Source organism: Sinocyclocheilus rhinocerous, unplaced genomic scaffold, assembly GCF_001515625.1.
Source record: "Sinocyclocheilus rhinocerous isolate Xijiao unplaced genomic scaffold, SAMN03320098_v1.1 scaffold271, whole genome shotgun sequence".
Lineage (NCBI taxonomy): Eukaryota > Metazoa > Chordata > Actinopteri > Cypriniformes > Cyprinidae > Sinocyclocheilus > Sinocyclocheilus rhinocerous.
The window spans coordinates 579,436-599,605 of NW_015657574.1; the positions used below are offsets into that span (position 1 = coordinate 579,436).

The 20,170-nt window shown below is 36.1% G+C and overlaps 1 protein-coding gene across 1 annotated transcript in view; it reads left to right on the forward strand.

Annotated features, from left to right (window-relative positions):
• Positions 1–20,170, forward strand: part of ryr3 (ryanodine receptor 3) — a 91,478-nt gene that overhangs the window by 24,439 nt on the left and 46,869 nt on the right. The window contains exons 7-27 of the mRNA XM_016529249.1: positions 1,181–1,293; positions 3,410–3,509; positions 3,611–3,704; positions 4,022–4,096; positions 4,436–4,592; positions 5,634–5,798; positions 7,068–7,189; positions 7,610–7,790; positions 8,319–8,454; positions 9,981–10,076; positions 10,391–10,509; positions 11,742–11,875; positions 14,485–14,726; positions 14,893–15,085; positions 15,501–15,717; positions 16,408–16,512; positions 17,866–17,969; positions 19,178–19,261; positions 19,397–19,556; positions 19,724–19,868; positions 19,952–20,157. Of these exons, the coding sequence (XP_016384735.1) occupies positions 1,181–1,293; positions 3,410–3,509; positions 3,611–3,704; positions 4,022–4,096; positions 4,436–4,592; positions 5,634–5,798; positions 7,068–7,189; positions 7,610–7,790; positions 8,319–8,454; positions 9,981–10,076; positions 10,391–10,509; positions 11,742–11,875; positions 14,485–14,726; positions 14,893–15,085; positions 15,501–15,717; positions 16,408–16,512; positions 17,866–17,969; positions 19,178–19,261; positions 19,397–19,556; positions 19,724–19,868; positions 19,952–20,157 (2,948 nt within the window). The remainder of the gene's footprint in view (positions 1–1,180; positions 1,294–3,409; positions 3,510–3,610; positions 3,705–4,021; positions 4,097–4,435; positions 4,593–5,633; positions 5,799–7,067; positions 7,190–7,609; positions 7,791–8,318; positions 8,455–9,980; positions 10,077–10,390; positions 10,510–11,741; positions 11,876–14,484; positions 14,727–14,892; positions 15,086–15,500; positions 15,718–16,407; positions 16,513–17,865; positions 17,970–19,177; positions 19,262–19,396; positions 19,557–19,723; positions 19,869–19,951; positions 20,158–20,170) is intronic.

A 20,170-nucleotide genomic window follows, 5' to 3' on the forward strand; every position in this document is an offset into this window, starting at 1 on the left:
TATTTTATTTTATTTATTTTTTAATTTTTTTAATTTTATTAAATTAAATTTTTTTTATTTTTATTTTTTTTTATTTTTTTTTTTCCAATTAACAAAATAATAATAATAATAATAGTTAACAATAGCATAACTGAAAAACATCACATTTAAAATATGAAATGCTCTGTATAGGTCTGCTTCATGGGACTACATCAATAAAAAAAAATGACACATTTTTCATTTTTGAATGAATTATCCCTTTCAGGCCTCTTCCCGACTGTGACATTTGAACCGTAGGTAACAGATGCAGTGCTAGGACTACTCCCAAGCTTTAAAAAGAGGTCCAAAATTAAACGTAGATATCTTACTATTTTTGTGTATTGTGTCACTCAGAATATAGGAACATGAATATCAGTATCAACATCTAAGTTTGTTAACACCAGAAAGGTGTTATAGGTGATCTCAGTTCATCAAGGTCAAAGGTTGATTGAATTAGTAACAGCTGTTGGACATTGATAATCTGTCTCTTTATTAGGGCTGTGCGATATTGAAGAAAAATGCGATGTGCGATAACTCATTAAATAATGCGATATTCGATATGCGATACGATAATGCTTAAAGTGCCACATGCTCAGATGAAACAGTTTCACTCCGCTGTTGCTGAGTCAGTTCTGTGAACTTCTATAACTATCTTATATGGTTATTTGTATGTATGTATGTACCAAGAGTTCCTGTAAAACCACAACAAATTCCTTGTGTTTGCGCACATTTACATGGTGAATAAAGCTCATTCTGATTCTGATTCTAATAAGAAAGCACCTCTACAATAACTTCTGAAAGTGAACGGTATGTGTTTTACTCGAGCATTACCTAAAAATGTCATTTTAACATTAGTGTAATCATTTTAACATGAGTTTAGGAACTGAATAATAAAAAGGCAAAATAAAACACAGCTTAGTATTTACTCTTTGAATTCAATATGCACTGATTTTTATTTAAGCTACAAAAGTTATTTAGGTAAGAGCAGTGAGTGATTTTCTCTTTGTCTTTTGTTCATGGCCCCAAATATTGCAAGCTGTAGCGATATGCATATTGCGATATGTACATTTGCGATATTTCGATAATTTCGATATATTGCACAGCCTTACTCTTTATTCACATTTGATGAGTTTCCTCTAACTGATGATTTGTACTATCAAAGGGGAAGCTTGTTGGTGGACAATTCACCCGGCATCCAAGCAGAGGTCAGAGGGTGAGAAGGTGCGCATTGGAGATGACCTCATCTTGGTCAGCGTGTCCTCTGAGAGGTACCTGGTGAGTACCTGGTGTGTGCAATGCAGCAATTTCATTACAATACCAAGTCATAGTGAGCATGTCTTTCAAGCTCCACTAAAACAGTATAAACAGTCCATCCAACTCATGTGCTACAGTATATTCCAAGTCTTCTGAAGTCATATGATATCTTTGTGTAAGTAAAAGACTGAATTTCTCTCATCCAGAATTCACAAATAGTGTGTTAGTTTTTTTTTTAATGTTGTTTATTAACATTTAATGGGTTTTTCGTACTTTTGGGAGCTTGACAGGTATAGTCTTTACAAGCTGCCATTGTGTGGAAAATTTTGGCTGATCTATTCGTTTAATGGATAATGTTAAACTTTAAACATTAACCCCTTAACTGTCACCCCCCATTTTTTAAAATAGGCATAAAAGTGCACTATCCAAACTTAAATTGTTGTAATTTATGGACACTTTGGAATACAGACCTAAGGTTGGTCTCTTTTTAAAGAAGAAAATCAGCAGATTATTGCAAAAGTGGATTTAAAAAAAAATAAAAATTAAATTATCAAAAAGTTATAGAAATTTAAATTTACTGTAAAGAAAATGCACTATACTAATTTTATTTTATTTTATATATAATAAATATTTTACATAACAGGTTTTACTCTAAAATTGGTATAAAATTAAAGCCTTATGTCTAAATAATTTATGTTCCAAATTTGAAGTTGATATGAAAAAAATTGAGGTTCCTGTGAGATTTTATTTAAGGCGTTATACCACAAACAGCCACCGGATGCCATCCAAACTCCATTGATTTTTTTGAATGCATTTTTCTGTCACAAATATCTAGATTTCTCTGTCAATATTACTTCTATCTCAAAATATGGATTTTATTTAGAGCGTTATACCACAAACAGCCACCCGGTGCCATCCAAACTCCATTGAATTTGTTTTATGCATTTTTCTGTCACAAATGTCTAGATTTCTCTGTCAGTATTACTTCTATCAAAAACTATTTTTTGTCAAGATTATAAAAAGGATTGATTCTAAAAGACCATAATACATTTTGTAATATGACACTTGACACCGCCCACTAAGGGGGAGGAGACCGCCAAAAGATTTTAAAGTACCATTTCCATGGTAACGCAATGTCCGATATGATTTTCACAGGATGAATCTTGGGGTTCTAAGCTTTCAAATTATATATAATTTATGATGATTACTAAAAGATTTGATAGAGAAAAAGGACAACAAAAAAAGAGCGCCAAGCGTTGGTGACAGTTAAGGGCAATGCAAATAGTACATAGACTGGTAGTCTCTAGAAAAAAAAAGAAAACCGAAAAGAAAAAATTCTTCCATAATTTCTCATTGTAATTTCATTTGTGTCTGGCAAGATGGCTTCACCAGATGTGCTGACAGTTAATATACCTCTTTCATACAGAGGGAGACCATCAGGTTTAATCAAGTAAGTTGTCATGGTGACGTGCGCAGCCTTCCAACAGAGTGCTGAGTTCCTCTAGATGTACAGGAGGAGAATGGACACAAAAGAGAGAGACAAAAATGCCAACGTTTCAGAAATATAGGATTATATCTGACTGATCAGGTGCAAATCATGGGTAACCTAATAAAGGTTTTAACCCCAACAAAATTGTTTGTGTTGTTATGAAATATACTAATGTGCACAACAATTTCAAATAGCTCTTTTCTATTTTAATACATTTTAAAATGTTGTTTATTCCTGTGATGTTAAGGCTGAATATTCAGCATCCTTTACTCCTGTCTTTAGTGCCACACGATCCTTCAGAATTCATTCTAAAATGCTGATTTGCCGCTTTGTACTAACTATGAATTAACTGAAGTCTCTTGGAATGGGTTGCAGAGCTGCTCATGCAGAGAGTTAGTGTTTGTAGTCATGGGAAAGACAGTCGCTGTTTGTGTTTTCTAGACAGTAATCTTTTAAAAACAGATTTGTAACTCAGCTGCTGACAACACAGACAGGCTGGCAGCATCAAGGCCACATTCCAGTATCTCTTTTCCTCAGTCTCCCTCACTCACTGCCTTCCTCTTTTTTAGATTCTACAAGTTTATTCAATCGAAAACACACATGCATAGGTAGTTTGGTAAAACACTTGTGTCTTTCCCTCTTTTGTAGCACCTCTCCATCTCCAATGGAAGTATTCAAGTGGATGCTTCATTCATGCAAACACTGTGGAATGTTCAACCTACCTGCTCCAGAAGCAACATGGAAGTGGGTGAGTTCAAAAATCAAAATGTATTACTTTTGTCTTGCTGTACTAGTTTTAAGAGCACAATTGATATTAGGAATTGTCTCACTGTTCCCTTGTCTCTGTAGGATTTCTTCTGGGTGGGCATGTGATACGCTTGTTCCATGGGCACGACGAGAGCCTCACCATACCAGGATCCGAGCAAAGCCAAGAGCAACAGAGGTGAATCAATCTATCTATCTAAAGAATTCTCTATCTATCTGTCTATCTATCTATCTAAAGAATTCTCTATCTATCTATCTATCTATCTATCTATCTGTCTGTCTGTCTGTCTGTCTGTCTGTCTATCTATCTGTCTGTCTGTCTATCTGTCGTTCTGTCTATCTATCTATCGTTCTATCGTTCTATCTATCGTTCTATCATCTGTCTGTCTGTCTGTCGTTCTATCGTTCTATCTATCGTTCTATCAATCGTTCTATCTATCGATCGATGAATCGATCTATTGATATGACATGACATTATGACATTATTTCCTATAGAGTGGTGAACTATGAGACCGGCAAAGGAGGGTCCAAGGCTAGGTCTTTATGGAGACTGGAGCCTCTTCGGATAAGGTGAAATCAAACACTTACTTATCTTCTTTTGTGCATGCACACACACACACACACACACACACACACACACACCCTTTGGGTTGCAATAAATTTTTGATGACCCAGACTTGTTGTTCCTCCTCTGTCTTTTCCAATTATGCCCAAAAGGGTAGTTCAAAGTCAGGTCAGTGAGCAGTGCATCTAATCCATGACTGTTAGAAAATTGAAAAGTTTCCTAATCTTCTGCAAAGGCCTATCAATTGTTTAAGCATTAAAATGGTTAACAACTCATATTTAATGGATTGTGTGGAAAATGAAAAAGATGCATACTCACAGGGGAGTCTTTTTCTTGAATTGTAGCTGGAGCGGGAGTCACATCAGATGGGGTCAGCCCTTCCGCCTACGCCATCTCTCCACCGGTCACTACCTGGGCCAGACAGAGGACAATGGCCTGATACTGCTGGACAGAGAGAAGTCTGACACCACTGCAACAGCCTTCTGTTTCCGGTCAAGCAAGGTTTGATCCATTTATTTTAAAGTTGTCCACAGATTAAAGAAATATAAGTTAAACTCAACCGACAGCATTTGCAGCATAATGTTGATTACCACAACTTATTTTGATTGGGTTACACTGAAGTGAATGGGCCATTAGTAAACGTTAAAGTACCCACTGTTTCAATAGTGGAGACACAGTATAGTGTATGTGTTAACACAAATTCTTACGTTTTCTGTATAATGTTGCATCCAGTTTTAATATTTTATGAAATTATACCCTAGTAAAAAAGTAATATATATAAAATACATTTATTTCATACTAAGTATAGTTCAAATCTATTAACATATTTACTGCTCGAGACTTACTGCAAAAAAAATTATAATTCAGCTTTATTTGGAGTGCTACTTGTGCACAATGCATATTTCTTATTATTAAACCTAAAATGTGTTTTAATGTCACTACTGATTAGGATTGTATGATCTTTGAATAATATCGGTCTTTAAATGCAAGTTATTTAAAGTGTACCTGAATTATACTTAGTTCCACTTTAGCACAATCAAACATTTTGTTGTTAAATTTCCCCAAAAAAATGTCCACTGTAAATGCCTCTTCCTGATTTTTACTTTCAATTTTTTTTTTTGCTAATCAACATTATGACTCAGCTTAACTTGTACTGAACCAGTAACATTCCTTAAATTTAATTAAAAAATAAGTAAATCAGATGAATCAATGACTTTCAGAGCTACACCGCATCAGCAGTTGGACAAATTGGCTTGATTAGATTGTAGCCCTGCTAGTCAGTGCTTGGAGTCTGTAATTGCTACATCTGTTTCTCAATTACTAATCCGCAGTGCATTATTACTGTTTATTGGAGTTTCATTAGCCCTGCTCTGCTGCAAAAAGCTGAGAGGTCACAAACCCAGCTGTCCTACTGTCTATTTTATCTCAATAACACTTAAAATAGGCTCACAAAATTATTGACTGTGACTGTCCAAACTGAACAGATGACAATAGTTGGCACAGCAAAGGCAGGACTCATGCGATTTGTCTTTCCCTTCGCAGGAAAAGATTGACTCTGGCCCAAAGCGTGATATTGATGGTATGGGGGTCGCAGAGATCAAATACGGCGATTCCGTCTGCTTCATCATTCATGTGTCCACGGGCCTGTGGTTGTCCTACCAGGCGCCTGATGCCAAATCTTCTCGCCTGGGACCACTGAAGAGAAGGGTAAGAGATAGTGTCCTTGTGGTCATGATTACATGATTACAACAACTTTGAATGGCACGTACATCTTTAATGACATCATGTGCTGTAAGTTATGATCCCGTTAAAGATTATGGGGCTCACAGGATGGTCTAATGTTGGCTCAAGCTTAACCACAGTGGCTTCTGTGTACTGTAGAATGTAGGATATACGAGGCCATGGTTTAAATGTGATAATGAGGTAGGCATGGTGACAGTGTGTTTTTGGGGAGTGGTCAGGATTACACGTTCACATGGACTGCACATCTTTCCAGCGCTGTGGTATGCAGCTTAAGGCTGGGCTAAAGGCCAGAAAAAGCATGCCAGCTTTACGCACAGCCCAGGCAGCCAAAGTCATAACTTTGGTGACACTCGATTCGATTTTTACTTTGAAAATATTGAACCACTCTTTCATTTTTTGTAGCTCATGAAGTCTGCTGGACAGACTCTGCCATTTATGTGAGGAGGAGGTGCCAAGTTGAAGATAAAACCCAAAGACAATCTGTCCAATTGCTATAGAGAAGAACTGATAAACATAGCAATCGTTGAGAAGGACACTTTTAGGATGTGCATTAATCACAAAATATTAAGCAATATTTTCAAAATTGTTAATAATAAGAAAAGTTTATTGACCATTAAATCAGCATATTAGAATATTTTCTGAAGGATCATGTGACACTGAAGGCTGCTGAAAATTCAGCTTTGCCATCACAGGAGTGAATTACATTTTTAAGTATATTAAAATATAAAACAGATAGGTAAATTTGTGATAATATCTCATAATATTGCTATTTTACCAAAATATTTTTTCAAATAAATACGATATTGATAAACATAAGATACTTTTTAAAAATCTTATCGACTTCAAACTTTTGAACAGTAGTGTATTATAGCAACATTGGTGGTGGATCGATGTGGGATTTAAAATGGCCAGTGCTGATACAGGTACAGTATCTGCAGAGCAGAGTGACTGGCATAATCTGATATACTGTGGTGTACAAAATTCTGGGTTCAAATTTAAAATCTGCAATGCAAGATTGAATTAAAACATAAAAAAATAAACAAAATTACAAGGTAAAATAAAAAATTAATTCAGATTCTGCAATAATGTCTAGGTCAGATGTTCATTATTAAGCAGAAATATTACAAATATTAATACTCTGAAATTCAATGAAAACTTTTATGGTTCGAGATCAGTTCCAAGTCAGCTGTTATACTTGCAGTGAGTGTTAATGTACATTTACGATGTATGCAGGCTGTCCTGTCTCTTGAGGGCCATATGGATGACGGGCTGACTCTGCAGCTTTGCCAGCACGAGGAGTCCCGGGCGGCTCGCATCATTCGTAATACCACTCGCCTCTTCACTCAGTTCATCAGGTACAGCAGACCCAAAGGCTCAAATGCAGCCTAGTACAATACAAACGTTCGTCCCATCGTAAGCGAGTGCCATTTGGAACAAGAACACTGCAAGACTACCCAGGTGAAAAAGAAATATATTTAAATTGTGCTTTTTCAGACATACTTACTATATTTAAATTATACTATACTAAGTGCATATTAAATGTATTATTTTGAAACAACTTTAAGTATATTTCAAGATATGTTTAAGTTGGATTTTAATCTATTTGTAATATATTTAATATATTGAAATTGTGTTAAATTGGAACCACTTTAAGTATATTTAGTGCAATTTAATGCATTATTACATTTCTGATGTTTAGTATTAAAATATTTAAAAGCATCAAATAATTATTGAAATAAATATTTCTAATTTGAATATAATTTTCTTTGTCTCAGGGGTCTGGATGGTTTGAATGGGGAGAAGACTACAGAGGTGACACTGCCTGTGTGTGAAGTGCTGCAGACACTAGAGGACCTCATCGTGTACTTCCAGCAGCCTGACTCTGAGCTCGAACATGAGGAGAAACAGAGGCAGCTCCGATCTCTCATCAAGCGCCAAGATCTCTTCAAAGAAGAGGTTAAATACAGCTCAAATGTGTCATGTTAGACTCATGTTCATGGGCTATAGCCCACCTAAAATGGCTACTCAGCCACCCCTAAAAATTTTGCTATTAGCTCCATAAACTGTACACGAATTCGACATAAAAACGGTTTAGAAAATATCATGGGGGAGCAATCGGTTCCACATCTATACTGTAAAGTTTTCACTGCGATCAGGGGTGTCCCACATCACACCACAGCTGTTTCCTCCAGTGAAAATGAAGCACATATGAACGCATACTTTATAAAACAATCATGTTGCCATTTTCATTTGAAAATTTAACTTACAATGTAATACATATTCCAGTGCATGTGGCAGAGAGGTTTGCATACTTAAGCTAAGGAAAGAGGGTTGTACTAGAAATGCAAACAGTAAAATTTTGTGTGTACAGTAAACAGGTGTGCATTGGGGGCTGAGCCCCCTTAAAATGAAAATCCTAGAATCGCCCCTGCTCATGATAATACATGCAAATGTACAGGCTGACACTTATTATGATTATTTTAGGGAATGCTAACCCTGGTCTCACACTGCATCGATCGTCTAAACGTGTACAACAGTGCCGCTGAGTTTGAGGAGTTAGCAGGCGAGGAGGCCGGAGAGGCCTGGAAGGACATTCTCAACCTCCTCTATGAGCTTCTGGGTAAGAATGCAATCACATGTCTGCAGCCTTCAGCTGTTCACCGAGGGTGATGATGGAGAGACATGACAGTTATTAGAGGCAGTTAAACAGCTATTCTATTCTTTTATCACCTTGTTGTTGACTCCCAGCCTGATTTATGGAGGGCAAACGTACAGTTAGAAAAAGAGGACCTTGTTCAAGATATTAAAAGTTCAGATCGAAGCAAAATTGCTTTAGAAATCTTATATGAAGACCATTTCATTTCTGCTACTGTTTCAGTTTTTCTCCTGAAGCATTTTTTAAATACTACTTCTATATATAGAGTGCTGCAGAAACCAACACAAAAGTTAGCATCATCCTGGTTCCCTTGACAAAAAGCCAATATGATTTTTTCATTGGCTTTTGGATTATTGCAGAAAATAAACTCTGTGAGACAAAAAAGTTTATATTTCTTACTTGTTTTGGTCATCAAGATAATCTTCGCAAATGAACACTTGACCTTTAAAGCCTAAAAACTAACAGTAAAAAGTTAAAGTTAGGCTATAAACAAACTACACCACATATGCATTATTTTAATGTCACCACCATTACGTTTGTGACAACGCTATTTTAAAATCTAGAGGCTGGAAATTTTTGTTGGAATAGTTTGCTTGAATGCGATTATAAGCACAAGGCTGTAAAAGTGTAGATTAGTTTTCCTGTTTGACGTGATGATGTTTAGGGCCAGATTTACTAACAGCTTGCACCAGCGCAAACCGTCTTTTGGCGTTAAAATAGTACTGTCAGGATTTTATGGAATTGCGCTCTAATGCTAATTTGCCCTTTTTAGTAAATCTGGCTCTTTATGTTCCTGACATCCTCTGTAGTCCCATTTAGCCAGTTGTTAGAGATGTAAAAATGGTAAAAATCATGAGTGGGTATTTCTGATATATTTGATATTGTAGACTAAAATATGAAAATATATTGAGCTTGTTTTAACCACAGACCCATTCAAAAAACACTGGCTTTGGGGCGATAAATTTTGTTTGAAATGTTAACATCGCATAAGGATCCAGTGAGTGTGAACGCTCTCCTCGGTTCACCTTGACTGGCTCGGCATTTATCAGAGCCCCCATCGAGGCTCGTTCTGAATTTTGAGGTCACCCGCGAGAGGTGCCGTGCTGAGTCTGTCTGGCAACAGTAGCAAGATACATTATGCTGGTGACAACAGACAGTTTTTAACATCTCCATACGGATGCGTTTGCTGCCTCAGGAATCATCTCTTCTCTGGGTGTTTGGGCTTCAAAACTGCCTAGACAATCTCTCCACAAAGTGCCTTTAGCTCTGGGCTTGAGTTTGATTGATTGCTCTCTGAAATACAGTCTAGTTTAAGGTTACTCCCATTTAGTATTTTTCTCACACCGGAGGTGCATTTATTTCAGAATATCACAACTTAGGTGGGAAACCTTGTGTGAAGGATAGCGAAAGGGATTTGCAGGTGTTAGTGTGAGGTATGTAAGAATAACGGTGTAACATTGAGCTGATTGCCATTGATTTTTGTCCATTAGCCGCTCTGATTCGAGGCAACAGGACCAACTGCACACAGTTCTCTCGCAAGCTGGATTGGCTGGTCAGCAAGCTAGAGCGATTGGAGTCCTCATCAGGTAAATACCACTATACGTCAAATCGGACACATACATTAGCACTGATTACAGAGGCGTTATACATTAACCAGTCTGTCTTACGTAGACATAAACTGAGCGATCAACCATCATCATCTGCACAGATCAATGATTTTAGCTCAAGCTCTGTGTCACAGCAGTATTACAGATTCATAGCAGCATAGGAGCAGTAGATAATTTTCATTAAAAAATCTATAGTAATTTGCTTAAACAACTCTCTGCAATCTGATTATATAATGCCTTTATCATTCCTTGTGTTTACTGCGATGCAATATTAATAAAGCAATTCTATACAGGCATTTTAGAGGTGCTTCATTGTATCCTTATCGAGAGTCCAGAATCTCTGAACATCATCCAGAAGGCCCACATCAAATCCATTATTTCTCTGCTGTACAAGCATGGACGCAACCACAAGGTCAGCATTTGCTGTTTCTACACACACACACACACACACACACACACACACACACAAACACAGATGAGTGTGGAATATAAAGGATGTTGCTGACCATCCAAAGCCTTAAGATGGAAACTAATACCTGCCACCCTGAATACTATAAATATTATATGAAGAGCTGAAAATGCATTTTTTTTCCAGTTCTGTATATAAAGCCTTATATCTATCTTCCATTTAGTGTAAATCTGTATATTTCTGTATTATGGGGAGATGCAGACTACCGTTCAAAACTCGACGGTTGGTAAGATTTGTAATGTTTTTGAAACAAGTCTCTTATGCTCACCAAGGCTGCATTTGTTTTATTTCAAAAAATACATTAAAACTGTTTTCTATTTTAATGCATTTTAAATTTTAATTATTTCTGTTGTGGCAAAGCTGAATCAGCAGCCTTTATTCCAGTCTTCAGTGTCACAAGATCCTTCAGAAATCATTCTAGAAACAGAATTTTTTTGTAACATTAGAAATGTCTTTACCTTTTGATTAGTTAAATTTTCCTGACCTCAAACGTTTGAAAGGTAGTGTAACTTCATATGATCAAAAATTTGCTAATACTTCACAAGGATTTTAGGTAATATGACCATTTGTGCTCTTTTTCCTGGACAGAATTTCTAAACTGCATAAAATGACTAGGGTTTGGCTTTGTTTTCCTATTGTTTTCCTATTGCTAAAGGTACTGACTGAAAACATAAGTCAGTACATAATCGACCAATCATGATTTGAGAAGGTGGGATCTACAAAGAACGGTCAAAGCAATGCAAATATGTGTATATAATATACTGCACGAAGACTGTAGAGGACATCAATAGGAAAACAAAGCCAAATCCTGGACATTTTAGGCAATTTTGAAACCCTGGCCAGGACATGTCTGGGAAAAAGAGGACATATGGTCACCCTAGTTTTCGTGGTGCAAAAATTCAGACATTTTAACAAGGGGCAGGTGTCTGCTGGTGTAGACCCTTGCTACTTGACTTGAGAATTCCTCTGTCTTATAAAATGTGGGTCATGTAAACTCGTAAATACATTCTAGGAGCTGCACAGCATGTTATGCTTGCAAACACTCTCAAGTATGCACTTGAGAATATGCAGGCATAAGACTATAAAGCTGTGCATAGGGAAAATGTGCAGTATAAAATCAGTTTAAAGCAAAAAAACAACTGCATTACTAAAATGCCTTCTGTACTCCCTTGCAGATTCTAGATGTTCTCTGTTCGCTGTGTGTCTGCAATGGTGTGGCTGTGAGAGCCAATCAGAACTTCATCTGTGACCACCTGCTTCCCAGGAGAGACCTGCTGCTCCAGACACGATTGATCAATGATGTCCAAAGGTAGACAAACCAAAACACACACACACACACACACACACACATACACAAACACAATTTTCTTAATCACAATGTTTGTTTTTCACTAAAATTACACTACTGTTCAAAAGTTTGGGGTCGGTAAGTTTTTGAAATGTTTATGAAAAAGTCTCTTATGCTAACTAAGGTAGCATTTATTTCATTTAAAAACAGTGAAAGTAATATTGTGAAATATTATTACAATTTTGAATAAATATATAGTTCAGTCATGAACAGTGTTGTGCTAGTTACTCAAAGAATGTAATATTTTACTCATTACTAGTTACTAGGGCTGGGTATCGTTCAAAAATTTTCAATACCGATACCGATACCTTGACTTCGATACCGGTTCCTGAACGATATGTTTTTCGATACCAATTTTATGAAATCAATTTTAACAACATTACATTATCTAAAAAAAAAAATTTGGTTTTATTTTTCAGCTTGTTGATGTTTATACAGACTCAAAGCCACTGCACAAAGGAACAAAATGTAACCAACACAATAAATCAGTGTAAATAGTTTTAATAAAGCTCAAATAGTCTTCAGTTTACACATCTGTTATAGGCTACATTTACACTAGTGCGTGTTCATTTTAAAATGCATAGCTCATACAGAATCATAATTTCTATTCATTTTCCACTGATGTACTGATGAGCATTAGCAGCTTCCAGCTCTGTCTGCCTGTGTTCTCTCTTCCATGATCGCTGCTCTGACTCAGAGGTAATAACAGATTTAATTGCATTCACACTACAGCCTCATGTGTGAGCCACATCTCTTGAGTGTAACCGGTGTAAACTAGTTGGTGTGTTCGACTTGACGCGGACCGACTGTGCAGACCAATAGGTGTATTACAGTACCACGAGAGCTATAGAGAGCAGACTGCTCCGACACAACAGTGTTCAGATCATTTACTTGACAAAATCAATATAATGCAATATTTCTATCTGCTGAATGTAAACTTTTCCATATTCCAAGCTTGCCTGCTGCACTGGGGACATCACATGCATGTGTGAGTCATGAAAATTATGAAAATAAATCTAGGAATTATTTGATTGTTGGATTTTAAATCAGCGGGGTAGAGGCATCAAAAGTAACTAAGTAACCAAGCTGTTTTATGATGGTTACTGTAATATTATTACTGAAATCTTATTAGTAATTAGTTACACTACTAGTTACTGCAAAAAGTAATATTATTACAGCTTACTAATAAATGCTTGTAAAATTCATTCCGAGAGATCATTCCAAGAGGTCATGATTGAACTTAAATTTCTATTTTAATGTATTCAAAATGTCATTTATTTCTGTGATGGCAAAGCTGAATTTTCAGCAGCATTACTCCTGTCTTTAATGTCTTACTAATATAGAAGAACAGCATTTGTTTAAATTAGATTTTTTTGTCTTTCACTGTCACTTTTTATACCAATTTAATATGTCCTTGCTGAATAAAAGTATTGATTTCTTTAAAAAAATCTTACTGACCACAAACTTGTGAACAGTAGTGTGTCAACATCTTTAAACAAGATTTAGTCGAGGAGCAGAATTGTGTGTGACTTGTTTTTATGTCTTATTTTCTATTTATATTGTAATATTAAATTGCATTTAATTTAATTTTACAATTTTATTTTTGACCCTTTTTCCTGTTTTAGCATAAACAAGTATTTATTTTTTATTATTTATGCTTAAAGTCTGCATAAACTGGAAGTTGCTACCCAATTTACTCCAGTAATGTGACGTATTTTCAACTGAAATGGAATATTTAATAGAGGGCAGTTTTTTATTTTACCGCACCTCCCAGCATCTCTCGCTTACAGTAAACCAACCTTTGGAAGGGTGTAGTTAAAAGGATAGTTCACCCAAAAATGAAAATTCTGTCATTAATTACTCACCCTCATGTTGTTTCAAACCCGTAAGACCTTCGTTCATCTTCGGAACACAAATGAAGATATTTTTGATGGAACCTGAGAGCTATCTGACCCTGCATAGTCAGCTACGTTTCTGGACCTGGGAACATTTCAGTTGTATTGCTGTCTATGGTCAGACAGCTCTCAGATTCCATCAAAAATATATTTGTGTTCCGAAGATGAACGAAGGTCTTACGGGTTTGAAATGACATGAGGGTGAGTAATTAATGACAGAATTTTCATTTTTGGGTGAACTAACCCTTTAAGGATGTTCTGCCAAAACTTTTAAACTGACGTCATCAGAGAAGGAATGCCATTCCAGAGTGGAATCAGATTTTGATTAAAAATTGCCAAGACACACACTTTTTTTCTGTGAATTTACTTGCACGGATTAATTGTTTACCTCAAGACTAACAATGTGCGCTAACAAAGTAAACAGTGTCAATTTTGATTTCATGCAGACTTTAAAAACAAAAAGTATTTGCCAACAGAGTACATAGTTTTTTTTACAGTCTATATTTTTACTAGACCACAATACAAAAATACAAATAGAATTAAGAAAATGACATTTTTCAATGAACCTGGCAGTCATTGTCAACACACAAACCTTCTCAATGGAATTTTTTGTGCTAATTTTGCTAATAATTGTATGCATTTGATTTATTTTATGATCTCTGTGTTTATTTACAGTATGAGACCCAACATCTTCCTGGGCATGAGTGAGGGCTCGGCACAGTATAAGAAATGGTACTTTGAGCTGATCATCGATCAAGTAGACCACTATGTGACCAATGAGCCCACCCACCTTCGTGTTGGCTGGGCCACCACCAAAGGCTACGCCCCCTATCCTGGGGGTGGAGAGGGCTGGGGAGGAAATGGTGTGGGTGATGATCTTTACTCCTATGGTTTTGATGGGCTTCATCTGTGGTCAGGTACTTTTAAGGCTGTTTTACCCATGTTCCTCACTGCCTGATCTAATATGACATTATGAAAAATGCATATATGAACATGACTTCATCTAAATCATTTCTGATACTCTTGTTTGACCGTGGTATTCACAAAAATCTACTAAATTGTTATTCTCTCCACATCTGATAGGCCGAATCCCACGGGCCGTGGCCTCTATTAACCAGCACTTGCTGAATTCAGACGATGTTGTGAGCTGCTGTCTGGATCTCGGAGCCCCTAGCATGTCTTTCCGAATTAACGGTCAACCCGTTCAAGGCATGTTTGAAGACTTCAACGTAGATGGCTTCTTCTTTCCCGTCGTCAGTTTCTCAGCAGGGGTCAAGTGAGTTTCTCTAATATAAAGTACCCTACATGGAGTAAGAGTTTTACATAAATAGCAAGTAGGAATATGGTTAGATTTAGCATACATACATTTTAATATTAATGAGGACAACATCCTGTAGCAATCGTTCAACATGTTTTTCTACAGTTTTTACTTTGAGCGTAGCACTTCTGCAGTGATTGTACAGGAGTTGTGCTATGTGACAAATGAACCCTTTCTTCTTTTGCGCTGTATCCGCCCTAAAGCACTTTATGTTCAATCAACAGAGACAGGCCATTACTCACTTGACTTCTCAACCAACTCCAAACAAATTAAGTAGCACCAAGACATTTTTGGACAACCCAGTGTTGCTATTAGGATTAATCAAGTAATTGATCATGAGTTTAAATGGCTTTTTCATGTTTTTTCTCTCAAGGGTCCGTTTCTTGTTGGGTGGACGCCATGGAGACTTTAAGTTCCTGCCTCCAGCAGGCTATGCACCATGTTATGAAGCCCTGCTCCCCAAAGAAAAGATGCGTGTGGAGCCTGTGAAGGAGTATAAAAGAGACCTGGAGGGAGTGAGAGATCTGCTGGGCACCACGAAGTTCCTGTCCCAGGCTTCCTTCATTCCTGTTCCTGTTGACACCTGCCAGGTGAGATGATATCAGTAACTCACTATGTAATTCACTGTATTTTTACACTCTATTCTACCTGTTCTGCCATGGCAGCATAATTAATCCAAGATTAATCAAAGATTGCGCGATATGGCTATAGTATACAGCTGTACTATAAAATAATAACATTTATAATTATTTTTAATGATAAATTATTTATAATTATTTATAAAAAAAAAATATATATTTATAATTATTATTTTATAGTGACAAATATTATTTCTTATTTTGTTTACAATTTTTATATAATAATAATTATTATTATTGTTACTACTATTATTATTTTTTAATGAAATATTACAAAAGTAATAATTCTTATATTGCCATGGCAGCATAATTAATCCAAGCTTAATCAAGCTTAATTGCTATAGTATACAGCTGTACTGTAAAATAATAATATTTATAATTATTTATAATTATATTTAATATTTATAATTATTTATAAAAATAATAATATTTAAAATAGTTTATAATTAATTAATTATTATTATTATTATTACTTTAGTGTTTTTTTTTTTTTTACAATGAAATATTACAAAAGTAACAATTCTTATATTGTTTGCAATTTTTAATAATTGTTTTACTGTTATTTGATTTATGCTGTTCAAATCTTAAATAATATATGAGGCTTTGCATTTGTTGTTCTTATTTTGTTGTCTTGTAATCCAGATTGTCCTGCCTCCACATCTTGAAAATGTGCGGGACAAGTTAGCTGAGAACATCCATGAGCTCTGGGGCATGAACAAAATAGAGCTTGGCTGGATGTATGGCAAGGTAAGAAAACATTTAAGGGGACACTATAAAAATACTAAACAGCATGATCAGAATTTCTCAGCAGAAACACGATCATCTCTGTATGACACAAGCACTGATATCAGGATAATTTCTGCTGTGCGACTTTAACTACTGGAGGAATCCAGAGGAGGATAATTGAAAATGTCAACCTGAATTGAGAGTCCTTGGGTGCAGCTTAAATTAATATTTAAGCATCCCAAGTAGCAACAGCAGATGGGGATGCAGATCTCATTTTCAGATAGTAAGGGCAAAAGGAAGCTACTTTGATCCGGTTTTATGCCTTCCACTGATCGCTGCATGAGAGCAACTCCAGAAATTGCAGAGCACAATGGAAAAGCACTCTGATGACAGAGCTTTGCAGTATCACAGTAGTTAAGACAACCTTAATGAGCAGCATACTGTCCAAGAGCTTGCCAGAAAAATGAATTATGGTTGAATGCTGCCGTTACTCCTGAGGCTGGATCTTTGCATTTATTAAGAACAAATATTTCAGAGACCCAGCTGGTCTCTGATTAATCAGATTTTAATAAGACTTAGCTGGCTCAAGGTGGCATTGTTTTGAGCATGTGGGGTTACAGGACAAGATCAGCTTGGCAAGCAAAACTACTTTCATTCTGCCACCATTATTCAATCCTAAACGCTTTAGCATTCTCTCTCTCGTCACATCAATCTAAAGAGCTTTACGGGCCATGAATTAAAGAGCGGTATAAGTTTTGAAGTGTCTGACTTAAATCATATCACTGCTCTTGCTGATTCATTCCTATCACTGCACCGATTAATTATTTCACTCGCTAATTAATCAAATAACTATGCAGAAATAGTTCTAACTTCTAAGTAGAAACACTAGGATTTTACATTTTAAAATGTAATTTGAAAAGCAAGCATTTCTTAGTATTATCAATATTAAAAGCAGTTGTGCTACTTAATATTTTTGTGGAAACTCTGATAAATTTTTTCAAGATTCTTTGATGATTAGAATGTTCAAAAGAACAGCATTTATATGAAATATAAATCTTTTAGAAAAAAATGATAAATGTCTTTACTCTCACTTTTGATCATTTTGATGCATCATTGCTGAATAAAACTATTAATTTACAATTGTATTAATTGCTAAATTTATTAATTTAACAAATCTTGCTGTCCTCAAACTTTTTGGTACTATACTGTATTTTAAATCTGAAATCAGTCTCCTAGCAGAAGTAGAGAATAATAGGCAAATATTAAATGCTAGTTTTCTATGAATGTTTTTACTTTTATAAATATAGAATGCATCACATTTTATTTATTTTACAGTGATTTACTGATAATTTGATAATATTTGCTGTTTTTTAGGTCCGAGATGACAACAAGAGACAGCACCCTTGTCTTGTTGACTTTTCTAAACTGCCAGAAACAGAAAAGAATTATAACCTGCAGATGTCAACTGAAACTTTGAAGTGAGTATTACCGCCATACCTGTCAACCCTCCCGTTTTCGCCGGGATTCTCCCGTATTTTACCATTCTATCCCGCTATCATCCCATTTAAATATTTTCTATAAAAAATTTATATAAAATTTTTTATATTTCTATAAAAAAAATCCCACTGGGTGATTTTATATGTTTGCTACATTCGCTTCTGGTAAAACTCCCGTAATTTGTATGGGCCAAACCTCATTATATGAATAATCACAACAACAAATTCCAAGGTTGTCCAGTTGCCTGATCTTGTATGAAACGTGTCTTTCTCACATGATCGACGCATACAAATTTCAACCCATTTGTCCCCTCAACTTGGCAACCTACAGCCCAGTGATGCTATTTATATGTGCGCAGGTAGTACCGCGGGATGGAAACAATGATCACTGGTAGAAATGGGAGAAGAAGACTCAGGTGGTGCTCCAGTGAAAAAAACTAATTATACATGTAAATGTATATTTACATGTATAATGAGATATAGCTTACACTTCAAAAGGCTATTTAATTGATTAAATAGGAGCGCTGCAAGTTTCAAAGTCAGGTGCTGTGCTGCTTTGTTTACTGTGGTTACCGGGAGACGGCTATATTCCTGGCGAAATGTGCCACCTGCTGGCAGAAAATGAATTTGCATTTTTCAATAAGGCCTTCTGCTCGTTGTTTAGACCAGTGTTTCCCAACCTTTTTTTAGTCGCGGCACCCTTTGGAAATTTTAACAAACTTGTGGCACCCTACAAAATTAATTTTGTCACAATATTTGAATTTCTAACTTCGATATGATAATATAATATAAAAATTGTTACTTTTGACTCCGCCCCCCCCATACCCCCCTTTCCCGTATTTTGGTACCCCAATGTTGACAGGTATGATTACCGCAATGACGTGCATATAAAGGGCTGTAGATAAGGCCATTATTATTAAAATGCTTATGGTAATTAAATGTATGTCAGTAAATATTGATAAGCTGTGACTGCAAAATTCATTTCATCCCTATAGACTCTCTAGACTCAGCAGTATTTAGATCGAAACGCATTAACCAGCTCATTGAGGTGTTGAACAGATTCATTTCTTTTGATAAATACTGTAATGCATTACTTGTCTTTGACACTTCGATTCGCATCTTTCATAAATTATTGGCCATATTGTTTTGCTGATAATTTCCTCAGTTTTCTAAAAGTTATTTTCTTTCAGGACCCTACTTGCTTTGGGATGCCATGTTGCACAAGTCAATATAAATGCTGAAGACGACCTGAAAAAAATGAAACTCCCCAAGAAGTAAATCCAACACATATTGAACACCGAAATGAAAATGTTTCTCAATCTGCCTAAATGAAGTTTGATTGACAAGTTTTAATACTGTGAAATGTTTGGCCTTTAATTCTTTTCTCATTTATATCCTCCTTATTAAAGCTACATGATGGCAAATGGCTATAAACCTACACCACTAGACCTTTCTGATGTGAAACTGACACCTGGTCAAGAGGTTCTAGTTGATAAATTGGCTGAAAATGCTCATAATGTTTGGGCCAAAGATCGCATCAAACAAGGATGGACCTATGGTATTCAGCAGGTAACAATGTCTTGTTCAATGTTCATTAGATATGACATTGGATTTGTCCGTTTCCCTGAAGTGCATTGACAAACCTGTTAAGAATGATAGTGAAAAAAGTCAATTGAATGTCCTTATATTTTTCCATAAAGTTGTGTAACATCATTTCTTTTGCATTTTATTCAAAGGATTTGAAAAACCGTCGTAATCCACGGCTAGTGCCATATGCTTTATTAGACGAACGCACTAAGAAATCAAACAGAGACAGTCTTCGAGAGGCCATCCGTACTCTGGTTGGATATGGATATTTTATAGACCCACCTGATCAAGAGAGTGAGTTTTAATGTTTTTACTCTTCAGTGACTAAATCTATAGTGTGTATTGTACATAACTTTCCCATTTTTTCCATTCTGTAGCTGCTCACATTGTAGGGAAGGAGTGCATTGAATCCATCCGTCTCTTCCGTGTGGAGAAGACCTACGCTGTAAAGACAGGGAAGTGGTATTTTGAGTTTGAGGCGCTCACTGGAGGTGACATGCGGGTGGGCTGGGCACGGCCCGGATGCAGATCTGATATGGAACTGGGACTAGATGACCAGTCCTTTGTCTTTGATGGCTACAGGGTAATTATCTGAT